This window comes from Uncinocarpus reesii, genomic scaffold, assembly GCF_000003515.1.
Source record: "Uncinocarpus reesii 1704 scaffold_1 genomic scaffold, whole genome shotgun sequence".
In the NCBI taxonomy this organism is placed as follows: domain Eukaryota; kingdom Fungi; phylum Ascomycota; class Eurotiomycetes; order Onygenales; family Onygenaceae; genus Uncinocarpus; species Uncinocarpus reesii.
This window is the reverse complement of record NW_003052500.1, coordinates 3,280,128-3,303,074: the sequence shown is the minus strand read 5'-3', so window position 1 is coordinate 3,303,074 and position 22,947 is coordinate 3,280,128. Positions and strand designations below refer to the sequence as shown.

Here is a 22,947-nt window from a genome sequence, read left to right as displayed (position 1 = left end):
CTATGCTTTTCACGCTGTATGCTGTACTATGCCCTGTATGTTGTGTTATGACTTTTTCCTTTCCCCTCGCCCTGGCCATTAATGCTCGCATGTTGCTCTTTGCGATATGGGAAAGATGTAATGGCTGGGATATTCCTTTTCTTATGATTGATGGCGACAGCAAGGCCTGCCGCCATGTTGAAATTCGTTTTTCTTCTCTCATGTCCACAGCCATAATAATGAATTAATCCCATGCTCCTTTTCACTCACACACAGGGAAATAGCGGTAATCTGCGGCATCGCGAGTGTAACCTCAGTTGAATCTCTGCATTCCACCCCTGACTATGTGCTTAGTCATCATATCACTGCATAATCAACTGACCAATCAGCGCTGGCTCTGTGTTGTGCCTGCCCAAAGAGGAAACAAGTGCAGCTGCCATAAATAGATCAAGATCTGCGCTAACCCATTCTGGGATTGAATCACACCTGTGGGTCTAATCTAACCAATCAGCACCCGTTCTATTTGAAGCCACAGCCATCCGCCGCACCTGATTGGCCGCACCCGCATCGGGAAGCATGTTGACATGCACCAGCCCGGCGGGAACACACGCGCTCTGACTGGCTGCAGCAACCAGGCCAGAGACTCATATTTGAGCCACCTGCCCGCCGTCCAGCTCTGTCTCTTCTCTCGCTTCTCCGCTTGTCTTCTTCACCCTTCCTTCGAGCAGACCTGTTGATCAGGGTTTTTCACCTTTTGGTGTTTTAATATTATCGCTTTTTAATATCCGAGAGAGGGCTGGCCTTTCTCTCCTCCCTATCGGCGCCACTATCATTATTGTTCAGATCTGGTTATCTGCATCACAGCGCCTCCCGCAATGGCTGCAACATTCACTTCTCCAACACGCCCCCCCGTCCCTCGGCAGGCTCGAGGTGACCGGGCGCTTAATACCATAATCGAAAACGGACCCGACGCCGCAGATGTCTACGTGGGACATGCGGGACACAGTGCCACGGCCAGACGACAGCACTCCTACGGGCACGGATACGAGGACGGGTCCCATCCCCTTCGACCAAGAGGGGAACTGCACGGCCGTCGCTCCTCCAGCACACGCATGTCCTCGCCGTTGGCACCGCATGGAGATGGGAGTCGGCACTCGATCGCCTCTTCTAACCGGGCCTCCTGCTCGACCGACTGCCGCGCGAAGCACCGTGACGGGTTTGATGATCTCTATGATGTGACTGACGAATCCGACCCGGACAGCTGCCCGTCCCTGTCCAGCCAGGCAGATACGAGGTCCAATAGCTCCTTTACCGCCTCGGACCTGAGCAGTTCCAAAAGCGGCCATCGGAAGATGTTCCCCAGGCTATCCATTCCGCCGTCTGAGTACGATTCGAATATCAAGCTGTCACACGTTCCGCCCACTCCGCCACCCAAGATTCCGGTTTCTCCGGTGCTTCTGGCAAAGCTTCCTCGAAGAGTTCCTGCAATTGCCGCGCCACCGTCTTTGGCGGGAAGTGCTAGTGGAGCATCAGACAGGCCCTCGACCTTTAGTAGCCCGCAGACGCCAAATCTGGCTGAATTGCCGGATGTAAACTGGGACGAGCAGCGGTTGCAGGTGCGTGACGACGGCGAGCTGGCGAACTTTTCGGAGACTTCCAGTGCCTCGATGAGCCCACAGTTGGATATTCAGCTGGAGTCACCCGAGGATTGGAGTGCCGTCGTGGGTAGCTTCCCACGCATTCCCACTCAAGCTGTTCCCGATCAACCCTCCTCTGATTGCGAGTCCGACAATGCGCCATCCGTGGAGAGCAATAAAGGCGTCCAGCTTCCCTCAGCTGCGATGGCGACCCTTCAGCGTTTTGAGACGAACTCGGACCGTTTTCAGAGCTCGCCACCTTCAGAGACAGGACAGGTTGGTGAAATGCATGAGCTCCCAAACCCCATGCGTCCGAGAAGCGCTGTCATGCCTCCATCAATTTGCTCCGGATCTTCATTCACCTCTCTAAGCATACCATCACCCGGCGGATTCTTCGCGTCGCTCAAGGGCCAAGCTCGGAAGACCTGGTGTTTTCCAATCAATGCCAATACGCCCACTTCGGCTGTAGCGGAGAGATTCTACAATGTGCCCTGGGATGCTCGAGAAGACACGATTGTCGAGCAGGTAGTGGAATGCGAGGACAATGACACAGAAGGGCCTTCGACCGCAAAGGCGGTTGTATCCGGCCCACCAACTGCGCGAAGAGTGCCGGTAAAACCACCAGAGGAAGCGAAACAAAGAGACGCTGAGGATAGCGGTAACGAATACGACGCATCTTATGCAGAAGCAATAAAATCCCAGGCGATGTCAAACCTGGATCGAACGACAGTCTGGCTGGTTACCCAGTCAGCGTACTTACGCTGCCAATCCCACGAATCTGCATCACCCGTTAAACGGCCTCCTAACCGCGCCTGGCTCTTAAGATAGAAGAACCAAGCCAGTTGCATACCATACTCCATCAGTCAATCTTCCGGAAACCATCCCAACTGAGCCTCTGGAGCCTCCCAGCAAACCGCTGCCGGCCAGAGAGTCGACATTCTACCTCGGGTTCAAACATGTCCGACGAAACTCCCAAAGCACGGACATTTTCCTCCATAGCAATTTCCGCTTTGAAGCCGTACAAGCGTCTCGCCTGAGTATGCGCGCGAAACATGTCGACCATATTGCCGGAAAATATGAGATCAGTAGCCCCGTGCGCCCGCCGTACCGCGGTCCTTTTGCACAAGCACCACGCAATTCCAAACTTCCCGAGGTGCTTCAAGAGAAAGCCATGTTTTCGAATGTGGAAAAGGAGCAAGATGTATTGATACAGCTGCATTCTTCCACGTGGGCGATTGAAGCTCTGAAATTTCTCAATGGTGGGCCTCTAGTCCCAAGTCCTGCGGCGAAGCGACTGGCAAAAGCTACCCCCTTGAATCAGCCAACAGGAGCCAAAAGGCGGCGGGCTAGAGTTTTAGATTTTGGCGGCCAAACAGCATGCGAATGGGCATGGCATCTTGCGAATGAGTACCCCAATGCTAAGGTGTTTACCGTCGTCCCAAGGCAACAAGCTGTGAGTCCGGTGGACGGCCCTGCCAATCATCAACACCTGTCCGTGCCGTATCTCTGGAGACTACCGTTCAAGGACAACCAATTTGACCTGATCTCAGCACGTTCTCTGCACATGCTCCTGAAATCATCGCGGCCCGTTGGCGCCGAAGCAATGGCCAACGATGAAGTCGATATGTGCCTGAAAGAATGCTTTCGCTGCCTGAAACCAGGTGGGTATCTCGAATTCTTCATCATGGACTCCGAGATTGTCCGTGCTGGACCATACGGCTCTGCGACGTCCGTCGAGTTTGGATTCAACCTCAAAACTCGAGGCTACGATCCTGCACCAACAAAGGCGTTTTTATCAAGACTTCGCAAAGCAAACTTTGCGGACATAAAACGGGCCTGGCTGTTTTTGCCCATGGGTGCTCCGTACAATGACGACGCTCAGGTACCCGGGAGATTTTCGCCGTTGTCCCCGGATACTACGGAGCTGGTGGGGAGTACAGGTGATGTTGCCAGCATCACGGGCCTTTTCGGTGGCTGGATGTGGGAGCAGTGGATGTTGCGGCTACAATTGGAGATGGGCCGTGACCGCGACAAGCTGCTTGAAGAAACGGCCGCGGTCATAGATGAAGGGAGAAAGTGTGGTGCTGGTTGGAGATGCCTGAGTGGATGGGCTATGAAACCCAGGAAGAAACAGTCACAGCCATCATGAGCCCTTTCTGCTATCAGTTTAAATGTTTGATGGTGGATGCGAGCAGATAGCTTTATACCTGAGTGATCCCTCAGACCAGCTCCACGGCAATTGTATGTTCGCATCACGTTCTCTCATTTCCTTTGTTTGGATTTATCTTGCTTTGATTTGCAGCTGTATCGCATTCAAGGCTAGGACAGAGTAGACCCTAATAAATACCAAATTTAACTCCAAATGACATTCAAGTCAAGATAGCTTCTGGAGTGCATCTTGTGCAGCTCCAAAAGCGACAATCACGTGACCGCCTGGCGATTGAAGCCAAAACAACATCGATATCAGTTCTTCACTCACCAAATCACTTATATGACAACTATTGCAGATGTTTTGCAGATGATAGCTTTGTCGTAGTATATCACTTTGCTTTTCTTTCTCCTCACCAACAGCCTCTTGGAGCCCAGCTGCGGCATTCGTCAACATGCTCTTCTTCAGGTTCAATGACCCTTCATTCTCTCCTACCCTGTGCAAGCCTCTTACTTTTTCATGGAGCTAATACATCCCACGACCAATAGCTTTTTCAAAACCCTCACAAACCACACTGTCATCATCGAGCTCAAGAACGATATCCGAATCCGCGGCACCCTGAAGAGCGTCGATCAATACCTGAACGTCAAACTTGATGATATCGAAGTCATAGACCTTGACAAATACCCGCATCTTTCAAGCGTGAAGAACATTTTTATCCGAGGGAGTGTGGTGAGATATATTGTTCTGCCGCAAGAGGCCGTGGACAGAGGGCTGTTGGAGGATGCGACCAGAAGAGGTACAATGCCCCATTTTCCGACTCCTACCCATGCAACCATTTTTTTGGGGGGTTCAATTTGAGTATACATATGCTGATATGGTTACTTCGTGATGTTTAGAAGCTGCGAGCCAGGCGAACAAAGCGAGATGATGTCTGAATACATGTGCAGACTTTGATTTTATTCGTTTTTTAGCGTGTTATTGCGCGATTGGACCCGTTCCGAATACTGATCGAATTCCGCTGTCCGTTCCATGTTCGGTGGACGGACCCCCCATTTTTACGATTCCAGGAGGAGTTGATTATGATTCCGACCCGATAGCACACGATTATCATACCTGTTTCGTCGCGCGCATCGAAAGCTCTGAAGGTGCCTAGCAATGGGGTTTACAGTGGAGCTGATGCACCTCTTATGGTTATAATATCTAGTACAGCATTGGGAAGGAGTCGTGTGGGTGCAATAAGCCGCTTGCCGGTTATCACTGGATGAAAAGGTACATTGGGCAACATGGGAGTGGCAGGATCAGTGTTTTCCTGAGACCTATCGTATAGCCCGCTTGGATACCGAGAATCTATTTTACTAGAGTGGTAAATCCGTCTCTTAAAACAAGTGAAATGTACTCTGTAACTACCATTCCAGCCCATGTGTTTGGCCACATGGAGTTGGTCTTTTCAATTAAGCCATCTAAGCCATCACGTGACGTCGTGTTTTCTCGTGTCCGGCGAAGGCGAATTTGAACAGGAGAAACTAAACGATGAGCTTCTGTCCATTTCACTCGTCGTATACCTTGGATTTCGTGGAGCCAGCCAGCCTGTTCCTCTAGGGAGACATGGTTCCGGGTCCCTTTCGACGCAACAGCACGCTTCTCCGTCCCTCTCAACACGGTCCCCGCCATGGCACCGTCATCCTCATCCCCCTTTGCCCGCTCAAACAGACCATCTACCACGCCATCAACCCGGTTCAGTTCCTCTAAACCCGTCAAACGAAACGCCAGTATCCTTCAATTCTTTAGTAAGGCGGAAACTCCTCCCAAACCTGTTTCAACGCAACAACGGATTACCCAATTCGTCGCACAACGAGATGATAGCTCCGTCCCATCATTGTCAAGCAAGGACTTGAGGAATAATGGAACCGCGGAGTATGAGAGTCTATTTGTCGAGGACGTCAAAGCCGGGAATAATAATGGCTTTGGATCGGAGGGACAGCCGCTTTCTGAGCGAGAGAGATCGAGGTCTCCAGATGATCTTTGGGCGAGGTTGGGGAGTTCGGATATCGGTGCCTACCAGGCTGGCGGTGATAGGTATCATGAGGATGGTATGGCGGTCAAAAGGCGTAAGATGGGATTTGACTACGCAGAAGTGAATATTCATGGGCAGTCGGAAACTGCTGTCGCGCAAGAGATGAAAATCGGGCAAGAAACGCGCATAGCTTCGAATAATGGAGAGCGCAAGTTTACGGGCCCTTTTTTGATTGATTCGGACAGCGAGGACGACCCACCTGTGGTTGGCCAGCTTTCGAGTCAATGCAATACGGGATCGGCTTTGGTAGGTGTTGGAAAGTCTCTGGCAGAGTCTGGGGACATGCTTCGAATCTCACCGGAACGGGGGCTCATGACACCCAACGAACCAGGGGAGAGACTTGATGGTGGGGAGTGTCCTGCAATGGATCCTGGAGGTAGCGATTGCGAAGAAACGAGTGATTACGTTGACTTGACGGAAAACAATCATTTTGAAGCTATGGATGGTTGTCCGAATGACGAAGAGGTTCCCATTTGTCCCATATGCCAGAAAGGACTTCAAGGCTTAACGGATGATGTAAGTTTATTCATAATCCTAATAGAAGTTTATGCTAATATAGACTCAAAGGCGGCGTCTCTGCATGTCAACAAATGTCTCGATGGGGAGTCCATCCCTGAAGTGACCAAAGTAGATGCGTCCGAATCGGTGCGAACAAGAGCTGACCTAAAGGTTATGGCCCGCCCCGGGCAGAAAAACCCCTTCGCGATAAGCTCGACGGTCACAAAATCGTCGTCTGCATTTTCAAAACTCATGTCAGGCAATGCGGAGGATGCAGCATGGGCCGCCGCAGCGGCTAACGAAGTGGCCTCCAGGGGAAAACAAGCCTTTGAGAGGACATGTCCCTTTTACAAGATACTTCCGGGATTTTCAATATGCGTGGACGCCTTCCGTTATGGCGCCGTCGAAGGCTGCAGTGCCTACTTCCTGAGTCATTTCCACAGCGACCACTACGTGGGTTTAAATTCGAATTGGTCTCATGGCCCCATATATTGCAGCAAAGTTACTGGAAATCTTGTCCGTCAGCAGCTAAATGTAAATCCGAAGTTCGTGGTTGATCTTGATTTTGAGAAGCCCACAGATGTGCCTGACACAGACGGTGTCAAGGTTACTATGATACATGCGAACCATTGCCCGGGAAGTGCGCTCTTTTTGTTTGAAAAGAAATTCGGACAAGGTAAGGGTCAGCGGGTTCAGCGTATCCTGCACTGTGGAGATTTCAGGGCCTCCCCAGCCCACATTCAACATCCGCTGTTAAGGCCTGATCCTATTGACCAAGCTACGGGGCAACCAAAGCAGCAGAGAATCGACGTTTGTTACTTGGATACAACCTATCTCAATCCCAAGTATGCTTTCCCGAGCCAGCAGGATGTTATTGATGCATGCGCCCAAATGTGCGTGAATTTGAATGAAAACAAATCCGGTTGCCGTGATCTCTGGCAGCGCGGCAAGTCGATGCCGAAGGACTCTAAAGAACCCCATGTCAATGGGAAACCAACTGAGACTTCCAAATCTAGGTTGCTCGTTGTCATAGGGACCTATAGCATTGGCAAAGAACGGATTTGTTTAGGGATCGCAAAAGCACTTGGATGCAAAATCTTCGCAACAGCCGCGAAACAGCGCATCTGTGCCTGCCTCGAAGATCCCGAATTATCCAGTTTACTTACTAGCGATCCATTAGAAGCGCAAGTTCACATGCACAGCTTAATGGAGATTCGCTCTGACACGCTTTCCGAATATCTCGCCTCTTTCAAACCCCATTTTACGCATGTCGTTGGCTTCCGGCCCACGGGGTGGAATTATCGACCACCGACCGGCCGGATGGTCGATAACCCGGCAGTTTCAACCGTCCTGCAGTCTGAGTCCTGGAAGACCCGGTTTACCGTGAAGGATCTTGTTCCGCAGCGGGGCAGCAACAAGGATAGTTCATGCTTTGGCGTGCCCTACAGTGAACATAGCTCGTTTCGAGAATTAACAATGTTTTGCTGTGCGCTGAGGATTGCAAAGGTGATTCCCACCGTGAATGTGGCTAGCCGAAAGACTCGAGAGAAGATGAAGGCCTGGATCGATAAGTGGGAGGCAGAGAAGAGGAAATCTGGTTTATTTAAACTTGAAGAAGGGGCCACGAGGTGGTGATGGAGTCTTCGTTGCTATATTGTGTATTTAGATACTAATCCGATATACGCTACAGTTGCCAGATACCGGGAGACAAATATGTGCGTTGGAGTTGTGTACAGGGTACCGGGAATCTCCTTAGAGAACGGCAATTCTCCCAGAATATGCCCGAGATCATCTCAAGGCATGATGAACTTGAGCTACGAGATTGGTGACGAGCCACCTAATCTCCGCCTAACGAGGTGACACGAAGGATCGTCGTCAAGCACCGAATGACCACCTTGTACTCTGAATGACATCCTTCCTGCAGAAGCTGCATGGACGATCTGCGGTTAAACATCAATCATCTCTTTCGTATGGAGGAGTATGTATGTACAGCTGCGAAACAAAAGAAGACCGGTTCATCCTGCTGGCGTAACCCTTCCCCCCCCTCAAGCTGGCCTGCCTATGCTTTCAGATCCGCAATCTTCGGCATAGTCTGCACGAACTTGCCGGTTGCCGGACGCGCCAGACACCTCTGCCACCAGTCATTAACCATCTCGCGTTTGGTGAAGAGATCCCCGTGCCCGGCATCGATCATGCGTGCAATGATCGGGATATAGAAAATATCCACGAGACTAAAACTGTCGCCAGCCATGTACTTCTGGCCGGCCTTGAAGGCTTGTTCGCACACGTCCAGATGCTTTTCAACGAGAGATCTGGTCCTGGTGACAACCTTCTCGTTGACTGGTCGGCCCATAAACAGCGGCAGGACGAACACTTCGTGGAGAAGCTCCTCCGCGGGGACGTTGAAATTGAAGGTCTCTGACGATGCGGCCTGATAGAACCGCGCGAGGCCCAAGAGGTCGTCAGGTTTGGGGACGAGGTGGGTGAAGCCGTAGCGTGCGGCGAGGTATTGGGCTATCGCGCGCGACTCTGAGATGTGGTCGCCTTCAGCGGTGGTGAGGACGGGGATCTTGCCCGACGGATTCATGGCCAGGAACTCGGGCCGCTGTGTCAAAAACGGGTTCAGTAGGCGTTTACAACGGGGAGAGCATTGTTAATCACCTTGTTGGCCTGTTGAGCCAGGTCCACAACGGCATAGTCATAGTCCTCGAGGCCGCCCTCTGCAACTGTGAGCAACACGATGTCCGAAGACATCGAGATGGGGTGGCCATAGATCTTGGGTCGTCCGTACATCGTTGCGGGCTTTCACTGGAATGCTCTGAATAGGTCTAGTCGTCGCGCTCCTCGTCGTTCTGTGGCCTTCTCTGTGGCTCACTCCAGAATTTATATGAAGCCGTGCCCTCTCCCCGCAGTGTCCCACAGCCACCACTGCTTCATATCGATTGGGCTCAAAACAGCGTTTGCTGCAAGACATCCACCCCTGCGCGGGCTTAGGGAGTTATACGAGACATGTGGGGTTGGTGATTCGTGGTGCCGGGATTTCTCCGTGCAATCACAGCATCCAAGATGGCGTTAAGAGCAATGTTCTCCGTCGACTCGCAGCGGAAGCTGGCTGCAGAAAACGGAGATAGAGAAAACAGGCAGCAATGGATCAGTGCCTTTTCACGATGTTCAGCTTGGAAATCCTTCTGCCTGGCTGCGCCATGGGGTTTTTAGTTTCAGCAAGCGTCATGGTCATAAGGACAGTTCTCTCATCGGCTCTTGATGATTTGAGCCTGAGGCCGTTTAGTTGGATTTGCAGAGTTTGAAACTATGTAGACAAGACTTTTGTTCTAAAGCGAGAAGCGGAATCGCGGGTCGTCATCGCCCATGTTGCCCAAGATGCTCTCATCAAGCTGCAGTCTATCATCACGCTTCCCTTCTGCCCTCAGCCTATTCTCCCTCACCAGTCCAACCGCAAAGACGAGACTCATGAATCCGCAGAAAATCATCATGCCTAGCGCCACACCGTACCCGACAAAGTACCGCGGTGCATCCGTCCGGACAAAGATGTTACTTGCAATGATGCCTCCAATGTTCCCAAAGCCGACCTGAATCGCGAGGCCAATGGCGCGTTTGTAGTGCCCGCCGAGGTTGTTCGCCATCCAGACAATGGTGACCGGCTGAACGATATACGTGCCGGTGGTGACGAAGAAGACCGCCATGTAACGAACACGGGGCGGTAGGCCGGCGTCCGGAGGCCCCTGGCACAGGAGGATGATGTATCCGATGCTGGCGAAGACGACGCCAAACACGACGAACCCAAACCGGTGCTTTAAGCGGTCAGTGAGATACGAGACCATCATGGTAACCACTGCGGCGACGATCCAGATCGGGATGCTATGAATTTGACTCTCGATCCCAGAGTATCCGAGCGAGTTCACGATGGACGGGATAAAGAGGGCAGTGGCATAGCCGGAGACGGTGATGCCGATATAAATCAGACTCCCGACGTAGATCTTCCAGTCACTCATGATCCGCTTCCACGCTTGACCATCGAGGCGATCCATGCGCGCGCCGCCACCAACGTCCTGAGAGCTACGTGTTTGCACATAGCGCTTCTCCTCCTCGGTCAGGAATTTTGCTTGCTCTGGCCAGTCAGCGATGAGGAACTTGGCTGGTACCGCGAGCACGATAGACAGCAGTCCCTCGATGATGAAGATCCAACGCCAGCCCGTATACCCCCCCAGGCCGCCCATGTGGTCGAGTGCGTATGCGAGAAGACCACCAAAAGCCCCAGCCACCAGCCCGGCAACCCAGAACAGGGAGAATCGCTTCTGGAACTCGTGGCGCTTATAGTACATTGCCATGAGATAGGCACAGCCGGGGACAAAGCCGGCCTCGAAAACGCCGATGAAGAACCGGCAGGCAATCAAGCCGGCGTTATTTTTCACAAACCCCTGGCACATGGATGCGACGCCTGCAGTATTGGTTAGCCAGGATGGGCTGCACTCGGCAATCAGGCATAGCGAGTACTCACCCCACATAAAAGTCAAAAGGCTGATCCAGGTCGAGGGCGTGAAGTTTTTCAAGATGATGTTGCTCGGGATATCCAGCAGGATATACGGCACGAAGAACACTTGCAGTGCAATGTTGAACGCGTTGCCTTGGAGGTTGAGCTCCTGTATGATACCCAGAACGGCGACGTTTCCTAGGTTGATTCGGTCCAGGAAGCCAAAGACGAACACAACCCATAGGGGGGCCATTAGGTGCATATCGATCTTGCGGAGGACCTTTGCTGGCGACACCGACGGCGCGTCTGAAGAGCCGCCATCGCCTGATTCCAGCTCCTTGTCTGCATTCGCGGTCGGTGGGACCGTCTTCTCTTCCGAGTGTTCAGATTCCATTTTGGACAGGCATATACAAACGAGCAGCGCCAGCGAAAGGGAAAGCCAACGAGAAGAGAGAACCTGAAGGGAGGACGGAGGACAATGGGCGAGGAGGTTGAAAGGCGAAGGGAACGAGGTGTTGATAAGGGAACAAGGGAGACAACGCCCTCTCGCGCCTGGGGGAATTTCCCAACCACCTGTTCAGTTTCTAGACCGTCTGACTCGGGAATCCCAGATCCCAGTAGTTTGCGGGAGAGATGTTCCGATCGGTTCTTTTTCCATCTGGAAGCGACTCAGACCCAAGATCCCATCTTCGCCAGTCAAATCCCTGGACTGAGAATGGGATAGATTGCGTCCAAAAGTCCGATGTCAACTCTCAAGCGCCTTCGAGCGGGACCGGCAAGCTAGCTAATGCCCGTCAGCCTTTAACGAGCCTATCATTTCTTGCATGTAAGGCGTTTTTATATTTCCGTTCGTAAATATTCCAAAGGAGAAGCTGATGGCGCCGGGCGCTATATTAGACCAGCCACGCGATAGCAGACGCGGAACACGCATGCATCAACCAACAGCCGGCACCTGATTCCAGTTGCAGAGAGCTATCAACTAGTTAGCTGGGCTCAGCCGTTTCAAAACTCGCGTTGTGAACCTCCATGTTCGTGGGGAATCAAAGGCCAGACTGCGCAGGCCATGTTGGCGTTGAAGAAGCAAAGAGAGGGCATTCTTCTGAACCCCTGGCCGCTGCGCCATTGTGGTATTTGAACCCTTGTTGCCGTTGCAGAGACCTGCTCCCATCCATGGCCACGACGGGGTGGGAAGGCCACGGCTCCTGAGACTCCTTCGTGGCTGCATACACAGACCAGGATCCGGCGCCACGGCGGCTCGGTGATTGGTATCCTGTCCAGCGCCGTGATTCCCTGGCATCGAGGAGGTCGATGTAGCCGGTACATGGCCGGTGAGACGACAAAGGCACGAGGTTTTGCCGGGCAGCCAGCGCCCAGGGATGCTTAGGGATTGCTCCGGGGGCCGGCTTGGGGTGTTTGGGGGCGCTCGGCCTGATTCTGCCTAGCGGGCTTTAGGGACTCGGAACCCTGGAAGCCCCCGTGGCCACAGCCAATCGCCGCCCCCGTCGGCCGCGACGCCCACGCCAATCCGGCCTGCAAGCGTTACACCCGGACCCCCGTCGAGTCGCGCTGTCTCCCGTCTTGGCTCCGCGAACCACCTGCACGTCCATCTCCTCCACGTCGATCGGGTCATTGGCCCCCCCCTTCATCATGATTTATCCATTTATTCGATCAGGTCGTAAGAAGAAAAAGCACTTTGATCCGTGGGCCCGCCTCGGACACTTTCTGCTGAGCGGAGCGAGCGGATGCTCCGCCGCTATGCGACAATGTGCCAGCGTCCCGGGACAACAGACAACAGACAACAGAGCAACCAAGGTCGTCTGCTGTCACACGGTTTGTCAGCTCTCTGTGACCCTTCCAGCGCCCAGCAAGAGGGCCGCAGGGCTTTTCTTATTTGCCTTGAGAGAAAAGGAGGATGGCTCGCCTGCCCTGCTCCCCCACCCTTGGATGCGGGATGTGCCTCCTGGACTATCGACTGCGATTTCACACGAGAAAACTGCTATACCCCGGGACCCGCACGGATGAGATGCACGTTCGAGCTCATTTCTTGAAACTCAAGCAGGGTTATAGAGAAAATTTTGATCATAGCTGACTGCTGCTATTTTTTGTTCCTGTGCTCCCCAAGGACAGGCCATACGGCCTTCCAATGAACTCCTTATACTGAATGCTTTGCTACTCAATCCTCCGGGTGCCTGCTTCCTTTTCTCTCTGCTTCATCATGGTCGATCTATGACGGCCCCTTTTGGTTGATTCGGTATCATGCCGTTCTTCAGTCACTATGGAGACATTGAGGACATCTCGGATAAGCTGGCGATTCCCGCTCTGGTTTTCACAATCGTGACCCCGTTATTTATCATTGCAAGATTCTGGAGCCGGAAGGTCTTTGCCAAACGGTTTGGCGCTGATGATTGGGTTATCTTGGCCTCTGCGGTAACAACTGCCTTTGAAGTTTCTTTTTTCTCTTTTCCCCGACTCTTGAGCCGTCTTTCCCTCGAGATAGTGTGCGGGGAGCTGCTTGGAATATCTTCTAATGCGCTAGCGCTGTTAGGTCTTCTCAGAGGTGATTTCGATTCAGATGATAATCAGTGAGTAGTTCACGCTGTAGGCGATATGGTGCGCCCAGCTAACACCTTCGCAGTCTGCATGTGGGCTTTTGGCAAACACAAAGATGATATCAACAGGATCGACCCGAACATACTGGCCAGGTCGCTGACGGTATTTCATCACCTGCTAGACGAAACCGTGCACCGAATCATGTCTCACTAACTCTCTCTCTCTCTCTCTCTCTCAGCTTTACTTTTATGCTCAAATTTTCTACAAGATTAATATCGGGTTGACCAAAATCAGCATCTTGCTCCTCTACATCAAAGTCTTTATCCAGCCGTGGTTCAGGAAAACATGTTGGGCATGCGTCAGCGTTATTATCGCATTTACCGTGGGCACCGTCTTCTCGAGCATCTTCCAGTGCACCCCAGTACAGTATGCGTTCAACAAAAAGATCCCCGGCGGCGGACATTGTCTCAACCTTACAGCGTTCTGGTACGCCAACGCCGTCTTCAATATTCTGAGCGATGTGGTCATCATTGCCCTCCCGATTCCGGTGGTCAGCAAACTGCACTCGCCGATAAAAACCAAAATTGCAGTCGCTAGTGTGTTTACTATTGGTATCTTGTCAGTATCACCTGGGCCCGTTTTTCTCCTTGAGGGTGAATACTCATCGACAATAGTGTCTGTATAACATCTGTGCTCCGATTCACCACCCTCAACGTGGCAACGTCTCATCTTGACACGCCGTGGACCAACATAGGCTCTTCTATGTGGACCGTCATCGAGATTAATCTTGGCATCATCTGCGCCTGCATGCCTACCCTCTGGCGCCCCCTCTCGCGCATCTTCCCCTGGGTGTCTTCGCACCTAACAAACACCAAGTACGGGTCAGGCCAGAGCCTGGGAAGCCAAAAACCAATCCCAGGAGGGCGGAGAGCTGCCCCTACAGGCGGAAGGGAAGTCGCTGGCTACTGGACGAAGATTGGGTCAAGTGATGAGCAACTGGCGCGGGATTATGGCATGTATACGAGTGCCGAGGGCGAGAGGAGGGCCACTTGGGACGAAAACATGCCGACAGAAGAAGAGGAATTCTCGAATACGATCAGAAAAACTACCCAGGTCTCCGTGCGGTATTGCGAAGGCCAAAATGACCCTGAGCGGGGAGAGCGGGATATTGAGCTGAAGCGAGTAGGGCGCTAGCAGTAAATAAATAGAATTATATCGGGCAGTCATCGTAATGCCAGTAACTTGTAATAACAATATCCAAAACCAAAGACACTGGATGCGTTTCCAGAGGCGCAGCCCAGTCTATCTCCATCTGGTAGATTCGCGACTGCGACTAGTCCGCTTGTTCGCGAATCGCGATGCCCCTCAGCACATACTCCGCACCGCCGCCAATACGAGGGGTTGTTCTGGAGCGGTCGAACGCCGCCAGCCATAGTTATCGAGCAAGATGGCGATCTGCTCTATGGTTCTTGAGCATTCACCCCCTGCTGTCGGGTCGACGTCGTTTCGTCGTGGCACATTTCTATTGTCTTGCTAACCAGCTCAGATCCCTTCAGCAAGTCCTTCCTCTCTTCAACTAGTTGCCCTGCGATCTGACGTTTATTCACCCCCAATGGCGCCGAATAAGACCACGGTGACAGAGGAGCATATCGATGCTTTGCGGTCGCAGCTGGGGAGTTCCGAGATACTGACTCCATCCTTGCCCGGCTACGAAGATGCTATTAAGAGATGGTCGGACGCAGCAGTGAAGCGCGCAGTAAGTCCGCCATTCGAAACTTCGCGTATACATCTGTCAATGGGAATTAGAGGAGCTGATGGAGACCTCAGGGCATGGTCCTGCTCGCTACAAACGCAGACGATATCTCAAAAGCCGTCCGGTTCGCGCAGGACAGCAATATCGACCTAGCGATCAGGGGAGGCGGCCACTCCGTTGCGGGGACGAGCTCCAGCGATGGCGGCCTTGTAATTGACCTCTCCCGCATGCGAAAGGTCACGGTTGACCCTGTGGGCAAGACGATCACTGCTCAAGGTGGTGCGCTTTGGGCGGATGTCGACCTTACTGCTGCCGCCCACGGACTCGCTACGGTTGGTGGTACCGTCAATCATACTGGTATTGGAGGGCTCACCTTGGGCGGCGGATATGGATGGTTGAGTGCAAAGTACGGCCTTGTCATTGACAATCTCATCTCTGCAAAGATGGTGCTCGCGGATGGACGGATTGTAAACACATCCGCAACAGAAGAGCCGGATCTTTTCTGGGCGATCCGGGGGGCAGGGCATAACTTTGGAGTTGCCGTTGAATTCGTGTACCAGGGATATGAACAGGTGAACCAAGTCTATGCGGGCCCTCTCGTGTTCAGCATGGACAAACTGGAGAGTGTCATCGAGGTGTTGAACGCGACACTACAGACCCCGGATGAAAACTCAGCTGCAATATGTGCACTTTCCAAACGGCCAGGCGCTCCTGATATCAGCTTGATCGTGATAGTATTCTACAATGGCAATGAAGAGGACGCTAAGAGGCGCTTTGAGGGATTGTTTGCTCTCAAGCCAGAAGTCGCTGATGCCAAAATGATACCATATTCCGAAGTCAATACGTTGATGAACGCTGCAGCTGTCCATGGTGGTCGCAGGAGCTTCAAGGGACTGTTCTTCTCTCCACCACTAAGGCTAGATTTTGCGCGGAGTATTGCATCCATCATGGCGCAAAAATTGAACAATGAGCCTGATATGGCCGGATCTGTCCTGGTTCTGGAGTTTTTCGATATGCGAAAGACTCTTGAGGTCAAATTGACCGATACGGCATTTGCCAACCGTGGCACTACCTTGAATGGCATTTTGAGCTTGAGGTATGAAGATCCAGCCAACGATGCTAAATACCGACAGTGGGCTCGCGATTTGCAAATGCTGTTCAAACAGGAATTGGATGAAGCTCGGAAGGGGTTGGAATCGTGTGGTGAGGGCGTGCCTCAGTATATCAACTATGCCGAACGTAAGTCAATTATTCCCCTTTTTCCCTTGCCAAACACTTCTCAACTACACAATAAAGAAAAGAGACAAGGAGGCATCGAGCTGACACTCTTGTAGCTGGCGATGTTGTGGTCCCCAGTATCTATGGAGTCAACGGTGAACGGTTGCAGAAGCTCAAAGCGAAATACGATCCGAGTGGATTATTCGGCAAGATGAACCCAATCATCCCAGCAAAATAGACATGAGTGAAGTTGAGAGAAGCCGTGAAATGGTTGATCTTTTTCAATTATAGTTATAACTTGGATGATAATGACTGTCAACAGGACTACATTTGGATGAACTGAGAAGGAAAAGTGGGCAAATATTGAATTGCAAAGCAAATGCTACGATTGAACCATAGTACGTAGGTATTCGGCAGAGATACTCCGTAGTCAATATGTTTCCAGGCTGAATCCATGTGAAATCAGTTGCCTGTGTCTCTCATCAACAGTTTGCTTCCCAGGATACTTATCGGGCTGAAGTTTTCATCATCTGTACAATTCATCAAATATTGAATCGGCTAGCTGAAAGACTCGCGAAAATGGAAATTTGATATCATACAGAAGAAGCAAGTAAAAAAAAAAAGTGTCACAATCATGCCATAGCGTTCAAACAACAACAGCATGCCACCGTAACCCGCCATAAAAATAGTCACCCCCCCGGAATCCAACCCTAGACAGATTGTCTCTTTTTGATGATAACATTCGGTCCATGTTTCTGACTTGTAAAGTGATCGACCATGTGCAGATGCCCATTCGCATCTTCACCGGTGCGATCCGCAAACTCCACGTCAAACAGGAACATCATGCGCGCCAGCGTCAGGCGCATCTCCATCAGCGCCATGCCCTTTCCAATGCACCCTCGGGGACCAATGCTAAAGGCGCAGAACGCCTTGCGTGCAGCATCCACGTCGTCCTTTGACGAGGTCCAGATCTTGTTGTCGGTCTCGCACATGGCGCCTTCGATCCAGCGTTCGGGCACAAAGCTGTTGGGCTCGCGGTAGTATTGCTCGTTGCGGTGGATGGTGTAGCATGGGGTTCCAATGTCAACGCCGCCTGGCAGGTGAAGCCCATCGACGTCAATGCCTCCGGGCAGAACTTCACGGGGCATGGCGCCGGGTACGGCGGGGGCGAGACGCATTGCCTCGTCGATACAGGCTCTCAGGTAAACCAATTCGTTTAGCTTGGGTCCGGTCACGATCTCCTCGACGTCGGTGAAATTGTCTCGAACTTCCTTTTGCAATTTTGCCATTGCAGTCGGTTTGCGGACAAGATAGAAGATAGTTGCTGCAAGACTGGTCGAGGTGGTGTCGCTACCGGCGATCATGAGGACGTTGCTTTCTCCCCAGAGCTCGGGGGTCGAGAGTCCACGGCCAGTTTCGGGGTCTTTGGCGTTCAAAAGATAGTAGAAGAAGTCCTTCTTGGCTTCATGACCGGCTTGGGTACGTTCCTTTGCACGCTGGTTCGCCTCAACGCGAGACTTTTGGATGAAATTCCATCGATCGTTGGTCAAACTGCGGATGAAAACCTGATCCAAATGCCAGCGATCCAAAGGCATCCACAACCCACACTAAAAACGCTGGATTAGCTCGCGGAAAGTGGTACAAGAGTAAAACAAGCGAAGAGTACTTACCACATAGTGGCGATAAGCAGCTCGGTCGACGAGCCCGATAACCTGGCGTTTTCCGCGCTCAATCAACATGCCGAAGCTCTTTCCGAAGCACAGCTCGCCCATCACATCGTAGGTCAAATATCCAAACCAGTCGGCCATATTGCGGACAACCAAGCCTCTCTCTGTCTTTGCAGCGCCTGAATCAAGGGAAGGCTCATCACCAGCCATGATGGCACAGAACTGGCGGATGTTGACGAGCATGACATCTTCCATGCCCTTGAGGGCCTGATCAGAGAAAGCCTGGCTCAGAACCCGTCGTTTTCTGCCGTGGACATGCTTGTCGATCACGTTGTGCGTGTTGTACACGCCCTTGATGGCTGGGAATGCGTTGTAGAAGTCTCCCTTCTTCACCTTTTTGCCATGGCCGTAGATGTCATGCAGGCCCCGAGCACTGTTGATGGAGAGGAAATTTGGTGCTACTCGAACGTGAGGGCCATACTTTTGGTGCAACGCATAGAGCCACAAATGCCTGTCGCCTTTCAAACCGTGATAGAGCTGCACCCACGGGGTGACCGTTGCAAGGAATGGGCCGGGGTATTTCCGGAGCGGATGGAAGAGTCTGTTGTACACAACATATCCGAAGCACTGGATTCCACATCAGCATGCTGGTCAGTTAAATCCTCTGGGAATTGGTTCTTGCGTCGACGAGTATAGGGACAATGCTGCAGGAACGTACCAAGAGGGTGGTTACGGCAAGGAAACCGACGCCCACACTCGCTAACGAGAGGTGAGCAACAAGCGGCTGCACGATCATAGCTGTTGATTTTCCTCCTTTTTTATTCTGATATTATTTTCCGTCTTATCTGTTGCTGTCTCTCATCTCAACTCGTCCAGCGCTGATGACGTCAGATGCACACAGAGAGCCGACGAGGTATCAGGAGCAAGACAGCCAGCAACGGAATAGCCTGAGAGGAGTGCTCTGCACAGTGCCAGCAAGCCAGTGCTAGAAAAACGAGAAAGAAGAAAAAGGTGATGCTAATGCAGCGTTTTTGCAGCAGATTCCACGGGCCCTTTTTATCTGTGGCCGAGCAGGCCGGCTAGTTGCGGCAACCCGACAGCAAGCAGAAATACTAATCGACGGCGCTGGAGTGGCTGCAGCCAGCGTTCCCGCACTTTTGACTCTCTGCTGCCTCCATCCGCCGGGGCCGCTGGAGCTCGCCGTCGCCGCAATTCTCGCCTGGCGCTTCGGGTATTTTTAGCTGCTGCCAGGCGACCGGGCGGCATCATGTGTCATTTTACACAGCAGCCAGCTATATCCCCGCCCGTAGCGCCGCAACCCCGGCTCTTATGTAAGCGTGCCGACACCAGCCGGCCCACGTGACCGCCTCGACATCGCGATAAAAACAGCAAAAAGAGCGGAATTGCTGGTCGATATCAGCTCGAGTTAACGCGCATGGAACGGATGGGTTTGCTCGCTTGATTGGTGTCTGCGGGTTGGCCGGAAGACCGGGCCAAGTCTCGTCGAGAGACCCCGGTTGCCATGGTGCACGTCAGACCGGTGTGCTGGGGAGCAAAGCCGCAGGGGCACCACCCACACACTCCCTCGTGCTCGTATCGCCGTGGTCCAAACCGCGAGACTCGGAGCTTCGATGCTGCTCTCCTCTCTTTCGCCCTTGCTGGGTGATGCAGCTCGCCCGAGGGATGCATTATTGATAAGAACCTTCGCTTCCCTCGTTGGTTTCCAACTCCAGGTCGCAGGTTCAATGCATGCCTTGTGGAGGGCACGCAAACATGGCGATTTCATTTGCTGATTGGGACTCAGACCCGGGTTCCTCCTCTTTCAGCTGCTGTCATTGTCGTTCCCTGCATCTGATGCGCGGGCAGCTGCTGGCTCTGTGGCTCCTGTGACCTTGCCTCTTGATGTTTGGAATTTCGGGTGATGTGGGATAGCTGTGATTAGCTCTCTGCCCTGCGACACCTTCAGTCGGCTCGAGCTTGAATCTCCTCCTCGGTTCAATGTCGCCAACTTTGCATTCATGTGCAGGGTTTATCCGGTGAGAACAGACGTACCCAAAGACTTTTCGTGAAGAGGCGGGAGAAACCTCATAGCGTTGGACCCATCCACCACCACAGTTGAGGTTGGCAAACTGCAACTAGCTTGTCATGGTTTTCTGATATCTGCCGTTGTCCTGGCTGCTTTATCGCGCCAGCCTGCTAATATCAGGGACGTTAACAGCATACAGATTGGAGAGTCGGCCGTATCGTTGATCATCCGTCCGGCTGCCTCTGTCCTCACCGAATACACATTCGAAATTCGTCAACGATCTAGAACCCATTCCCTCGAGTTCTCGTTTTGAATAATTAGTGGTGGCACAGATTTGATCGCTCACCTGTGTTACCCGTCCGTCGGTTTCTGCATGGCCGCAGCATCCAGGGCAAAATCCATACACACGTTGAGCAATTTTGCCCCGAGTGATGCTGCGTGAGACAGTCTCGATGGCAGCTCACCCACACACAACATGCAAAACCTGAATGGTGGAATATTTCCTCCCATTGATTAACTTTTTTTGAATTTTCTGTAACAGAGGCGCTCATGGTCCAAGATATTCATCTTGTGATAGCCTTCATGGCTCAAAATCATCTTTGTTATCTCAATCGCTACTTATATAGCCATTTGGATGGTCCAGCCAGCCACATCTTTTTGCTGGCAGCTTCTGAAGCCAGCGATCGCCAAAATGATTTGCAACTGGCGGTTGCTGTCGATCTGCATGCACAAAAGCCCCAGGAAGATCAAGTCCAATTTTAAATTGATGAACTTACGATTCATTGGGACATATTGGGCAATAGAGATATGACGGGAGAAATTCGCATAGATACTCTACATAGCAATCGCATCAGAGGCATGAAGGTGACCTTCCTCACAGTTTTCCAACTCTTTCAAAGCTGAATAAATTTTTTCCTTTTTGGTTCGGATCGGCCCTAACCCAACCAGTCTTCCCAATCACTTCTTCCGATATGCTGCAAAGGCGATTCAAGCTATCGTCATCCGCATGATTGGCGATAAATCGATGGTTATTGCTCTTCAGTCGGCCCACTACATATCCCTGGTAGGGAGTGCCGTCTCTGTTGAATTCAACAGTGTAGGTCTCGACCACAGCTTTGCCTTCCGGGTTGCTTTCGATGACCGGGACCTCCTCGTCCGTCAAAACATCAGGAAGCGGGTTTTTGCTCGGGTACGAGAGTCCGTCTTTTCGAGGTTGGGAAGAAAGCACAACAACATGCTGGTATGTGAGTACTCCGCCATTGGCTAAGACCAGTCCGTTGCAACGGCGTCCGGTGCTCTCTCTCAGCCGACGAACCATAGCTGTGATTGCCTATATGCAGCATTAGGGAAAAGCCCACAGGGCGCAATGTCCCAAACCCCGATTCTCTACGACTTACATGCATGGAATAATTGTTGCCAGCTCCTCCAAATGACGTTAGACCTCCTAGGAGTGTGATCGGTTTTTGCGCGTCAATGATCGGCAAGCCTAGATGCTGGCAAGCGAGCTTGGGGACGATAGGAAAACAGCTGTTGAAACAGTGAATAAAGGAGTTTGTAGAGGGTATGAGGAGTTGCGGCACCGACGAGTAAAAGTCATAAAGATCAATATCTCCTTTGTCCAACCCAGATAAATCCAACGCGGAATCTAGCGATCTAGAAATAGAAGGGCAGGAATAGAAATTTGGCCGTTCCCAAACTATATTGTATAGATTTATTAAACGCATAGTTCAAGGAAATGGGCTGCTATAGCAGGATCATTGGGAATTGCATCATACTTACAGTTATTGCTATCAGCGGTTCCGGCTCCGCCCAAAGGATAGACCCATCTGCTTTCAGGGATACCAAGTTTGCTTGCAAATTCAGTGCTGGTAAGCAGACACGCTGCAGCGAGATTGACCGTATTAAATGCATTCATCAAGAGGGGGTCTAACCCGCTGGTCAGCTTTAGTTCGACGATGCATAGAGGATACCATACATGGGAAGCAGATAAGCCGGTTGCGTTTTGTTACGGTTCCTATTGATTGAGGGGTTTCAGCGGGTTTTCCGTGACTCCAGGCAACGGGATTTCCTTCAGCTATTCTGGCAAAACTGCCATACAATTGAGCCGATTCCGAATTGTTTTCTTCCAGGGACTGGCGACGATGTGCTCTGAATCCATTTTCGTACAGTGGGTAAACATGAACAGGTAGTCCGATGGAGTGCATCGCACCCAGGTCTAACAAAGCGTAAGATTCTGTACTGGAGTCGATAGATTAGGTGAATGCGCTGATGAACTGACTTTCTTTCAATTTCACGTTCTTCACAGAGAAGACCCCAGTGACGGCCTCATCTGGCTCTGTCCAGCCAGGCGGCGGAATTTTTTTTGCTCGTGCAAAGGCTTCGACTTGAAACACGACAGAGATTCAGTAACCCCAGAAGGATTGTATTCAAGCATGATAGTTACATACGAGAAGCAAGCGCTTCACCACCTGTCACCACCGCAACCTTGCTCCGCCCCAAAGAGACACGGCGAGCGGCCTCATCAAATAGTTTCCCAGGTGAATTCCCGCCATTTTCGCTATAAAATGTATGTTTGGGTTGTACCCCCAACTTCCGAGCGATTAGACCTGGAAGATCTGGATATGGCCAAGTCCAGGTTTTGACAACGTCCACACTGTCGATGCTTGATTGGAGTTCCTGGGCCGCGCTGTGTGAGATACCGGAATCCTGTATCGCCCTCTCAATCGCCTGCAGAATGAGGCCCAATGGCTCATGTGCATCCTCGATGCTCTTGGAGCCATTTTTGATGTCGCCGACACCAATCACCACAGGAATTCTTCCATGAGTTCCCATCATGCAAGGCTTGAGACAAGCGGATAAAGAGCTCAAAGTACGAAAACAAATGCGCCAAAGCTAGAAAGT

The 22,947-nt window shown here is 51.9% G+C and overlaps 8 protein-coding genes across 8 annotated transcripts; 4 read left to right on the top strand and 4 right to left on the bottom strand.

Moving 5' to 3' along the window:
* Positions 1-854: 854 nt before the first annotated feature.
* Positions 855-4,921, top strand: UREG_01331 (SNP3 protein; the record flags this gene model as incomplete). Its single annotated transcript, XM_002541769.1, has 4 exons — positions 855-2,368; positions 2,445-3,692; positions 4,314-4,564; positions 4,740-4,921. 4 exons carry the CDS (start codon positions 855-857, stop codon positions 4,919-4,921), a joined length of 3,195 nt encoding a protein of 1,064 aa, XP_002541815.1.
* Positions 4,922-5,437: 516 nt separating this feature from the next.
* UREG_01330 (uncharacterized protein) lies at positions 5,438-7,975 on the top strand (the record flags this gene model as incomplete). Its single annotated transcript, XM_002541768.1, has 2 exons — positions 5,438-6,358; positions 6,410-7,975. 2 exons carry the CDS (start codon positions 5,438-5,440, stop codon positions 7,973-7,975), a joined length of 2,487 nt encoding a protein of 828 aa, XP_002541814.1.
* A 424-nt stretch (positions 7,976-8,399) lies between these two features.
* Positions 8,400-9,133, bottom strand: UREG_01329 (uncharacterized protein; the record flags this gene model as incomplete). Its single annotated transcript, XM_002541767.1, has 2 exons — positions 8,400-8,945; positions 9,002-9,133. 2 exons carry the CDS (start codon positions 9,131-9,133, stop codon positions 8,400-8,402), a joined length of 678 nt encoding a protein of 225 aa, XP_002541813.1.
* A 539-nt stretch (positions 9,134-9,672) lies between these two features.
* On the bottom strand, positions 9,673-11,226 carry UREG_01328 (uncharacterized protein; the record flags this gene model as incomplete). Its single annotated transcript, XM_002541766.1, has 2 exons — positions 9,673-10,799; positions 10,860-11,226. The coding sequence occupies 2 exons, from the start codon at positions 11,224-11,226 to the stop codon at positions 9,673-9,675; spliced, it is 1,494 nt and encodes a 497-aa protein (XP_002541812.1).
* Positions 11,227-13,088: 1,862 nt separating this feature from the next.
* Positions 13,089-14,576, top strand: UREG_01327 (uncharacterized protein; the record flags this gene model as incomplete). The annotated part of the gene is made up of 3 exons (XM_002541765.1): positions 13,089-13,328; positions 13,564-14,000; positions 14,057-14,576. 3 exons carry the CDS (start codon positions 13,089-13,091, stop codon positions 14,574-14,576), a joined length of 1,197 nt encoding a protein of 398 aa, XP_002541811.1.
* A 636-nt stretch (positions 14,577-15,212) lies between these two features.
* Positions 15,213-16,469, top strand: UREG_01326 (uncharacterized protein; the record flags this gene model as incomplete). The annotated part of the gene is made up of 1 exon (XM_002541764.1): positions 15,213-16,469. The coding sequence occupies one exon, from the start codon at positions 15,213-15,215 to the stop codon at positions 16,467-16,469; it is 1,257 nt and encodes a 418-aa protein (XP_002541810.1).
* A 594-nt stretch (positions 16,470-17,063) lies between these two features.
* Positions 17,064-18,816, bottom strand: UREG_01325 (uncharacterized protein; the record flags this gene model as incomplete). Its single annotated transcript, XM_002541763.1, has 3 exons — positions 17,064-17,960; positions 18,024-18,647; positions 18,739-18,816. 3 exons carry the CDS (start codon positions 18,814-18,816, stop codon positions 17,064-17,066), a joined length of 1,599 nt encoding a protein of 532 aa, XP_002541809.1.
* A 1,837-nt stretch (positions 18,817-20,653) lies between these two features.
* Positions 20,654-22,878, bottom strand: UREG_01324 (uncharacterized protein; the record flags this gene model as incomplete). Its single annotated transcript, XM_002541762.1, has 7 exons — positions 20,654-20,766; positions 20,823-20,880; positions 20,987-21,376; positions 21,444-21,742; positions 21,826-21,927; positions 22,022-22,279; positions 22,494-22,878. The coding sequence occupies 7 exons, from the start codon at positions 22,876-22,878 to the stop codon at positions 20,654-20,656; spliced, it is 1,605 nt and encodes a 534-aa protein (XP_002541808.1).
* Positions 22,879-22,947: the final 69 nt, after the last annotated feature.